The 2,161-nt window shown below is 68.1% G+C and overlaps 1 protein-coding gene across 1 annotated transcript in view; it reads right to left on the bottom strand.

The window, feature by feature from the left end:
• LOC146585305 (uncharacterized) overlaps positions 1-1,228 on the bottom strand; it is a 6,381-nt gene extending 5,153 nt beyond the window's left edge. The window contains exons 1-2 of the mRNA XM_085323195.1: positions 1,165-1,228; positions 33-553 (exon numbers count right to left, since the gene is read on the bottom strand). Of these exons, the coding sequence (XP_085179321.1) occupies positions 33-553; positions 1,165-1,228 (585 nt within the window). The remainder of the gene's footprint in view (positions 1-32; positions 554-1,164) is intronic.
• Positions 1,229-2,161: the final 933 nt, after the last annotated feature.

Below are 2,161 nucleotides of genomic sequence, written 5' to 3'. Positions count from 1 at the left end.
AGGTGGGTGCCATTCGGTGGGTGCTGGGACACCTCCGCCGTGCTGTTGGGCTGGGAGATGGGTCTGGGCGTCGTGGTGAGGTGGGTGCCATTCGGCGGGTGCTGGGACACCTCCGCCGTGTCATTTTTACCGGCGGTGACGTTCTGCCTCCAGGCCGTGGTCGTGGTGGGCACCGACAGCCCGTCTGGGTACTTGCACTCGCACCGAGGTCCCCAGAAGGTCGGGGGGCAGCGGCACCCCGACCCCGAGAGGGTGCCGCCGTTGAGACACGAGCTGGGCAGCTCCTCGTCCTGGCAGGTGGGTCCCTGGTAGCCCGGCGGGCACACGCACGCCGTCCCGAAGGCCTCGGCCCCGTTCTTGCAGGCGCCGGCCGGGTCCTCCAGCTGGCACAAGGCTCCCTTGAAGCCCGGCGGGCAGTAGCACTTGGTGCCCACGGCGGTGCCCCCGTTCTGGCACGCTTTGGAGGGATCCCGGAGCTCGCAGCTGGTGCCGTTGAAGCCGGGCGGGCAAACGCAACCTCCGGCCACCGCCGTGCCGCCGTTCTCGCAGGAGGCTGCGGGACGGCAGATCCCCCCCCCACCACCGCCAAACGTCGTGCTCGGATGGAGCGGCCAAGCCGAGCTGCCGGGGCCACCAGGCTCCTCCGCAGCTCTTCTCCCACCCCGATTCAACGAGGGTCAACAACTCGCAACCCGCTCCCGCCGCAACCTCCCACCCTCCGTCCGCAGGGCTCGCGAGGGGACCCAGGAGTCCGGGCCGGAGGCGGAGGGAGCTGGAGACCCCCGTGGCCATGGGGGGGTTTCTCCAAGACCTGGCTCTAGACACACGCCCAAGACACAAACCCTCTGCCCGGAGCTCCCCAGGGAAGGCGAGAGGGGAACGGAGGTGGAGCTGGGGCAGTGCTTGGAGGACGAGATGGGGCATGAGACCCCCTCCCCCCCATGGGGACGTGGGATTAGCCCCGATGTTGGCCCGGATTTTGTCCTCAGGGGGAGCCAGGAGGTCCGAGCTCCGTGGAGAAGAGTTTTGAGGAGAAGGAGAAGCCCAGAAAGGACCCAACCTCCCCMCCACCACCACCACCACTCCAGCGGGGCGTGGAGGAAGCGGGGAGGGAAAGGCAAGACGACCCCTCCGCGCCCGCGCGGTGGAGATCTCCTGACCCACCTGCCGTAGCCTTCGAGGGGCYGAGGAAGAGGACGAGGAGGAAGCAGCAGCAGCCCGGCTTCATCTTCACCCGTCAACGGAGCCCCGAGGAGCGGCGCAAGGACCGAGCGGGACGTGACCGCCGCCGGTTGTGTCCCGCGACGGCCGGGGACCGGAGAGGTCTTCAAAGCAGGGCAGGGCCACGCTGGTAAATAAGCGTTGAGTAAATTTACCCAAAATAGGAAGGGTGCGAAGGTTGCACCCGGCTCCAGCGACAAGAGAGGGTGGGAGCCGCGGTTCCCGGCGCCCCGATAAGATTAAGGCCAGAYGGGGACGGTCCCCCTCCGTCACCGCCACCCACGGTCCCGTTTGTGCTGCCCCACCTCGGGGTGTTGTTCTCCCTCCAAACCCCAACCCAGGTCTGCTGGTCTCTGGCTGAATCACCCCGGCCGGCCAGAGCTTGGGTTGGGTTGGGTTGGGTTGGGCCAACGCGGTGCCGGGCTCTCGTGCCCTGGGACGAGGAGGTCTCCAGCCCTGTCCTCCGTGTCTGGACACGTCCGTAGGTGGCATCTCCGGGTGTTCGTTGTCCCCGGGTGCCCCTGGGTGCTCTGTCCCCCCTGGGTCTTCTCTCCTGGGACGTCTGCAGGTGTCATCCTGTCTCTGGGACCTTCAAGAGTGGCATCTCAGAGGTCCTCCATTCCCGGGTGATGTCCCTGGGCACCGCTGAGGACCGTCCCCGGGGACCCATGGGTGCCCTTCCCAGGACCCCTGTCCCCAGCGACCCATGGGTGTCATCCCCGGGCTCCGGTCCCCAGTGGGTGTCTCCCTGTCGCTGGGTTCTCCTGGGTGCCATTCCAGGTGGCCTCCATCCCCAGGACCCTGTGGGTGCCCTCGCCAGGCCCGAAGGCCCCTCGGGTGCCTTCCTCCACCCCCAGCTACCCATGGAGGTCATCCTCGGGCTCCCCTGTCCCCCCTGGGTTCCCTCCTCCGGAGCACCCCCATCCCCTGGGGATTCCCT

The sequence above is a fragment of the Rhea americana genome, unplaced genomic scaffold, assembly GCF_003343005.1.
Source record: "Rhea americana isolate MKP2758 unplaced genomic scaffold, rheAme1 scaffold_824, whole genome shotgun sequence".
Taxonomy (NCBI): Eukaryota; Metazoa; Chordata; class Aves; order Rheiformes; family Rheidae; genus Rhea; species Rhea americana.
This window is presented reverse-complemented; position numbering and strand designations above follow the sequence as displayed.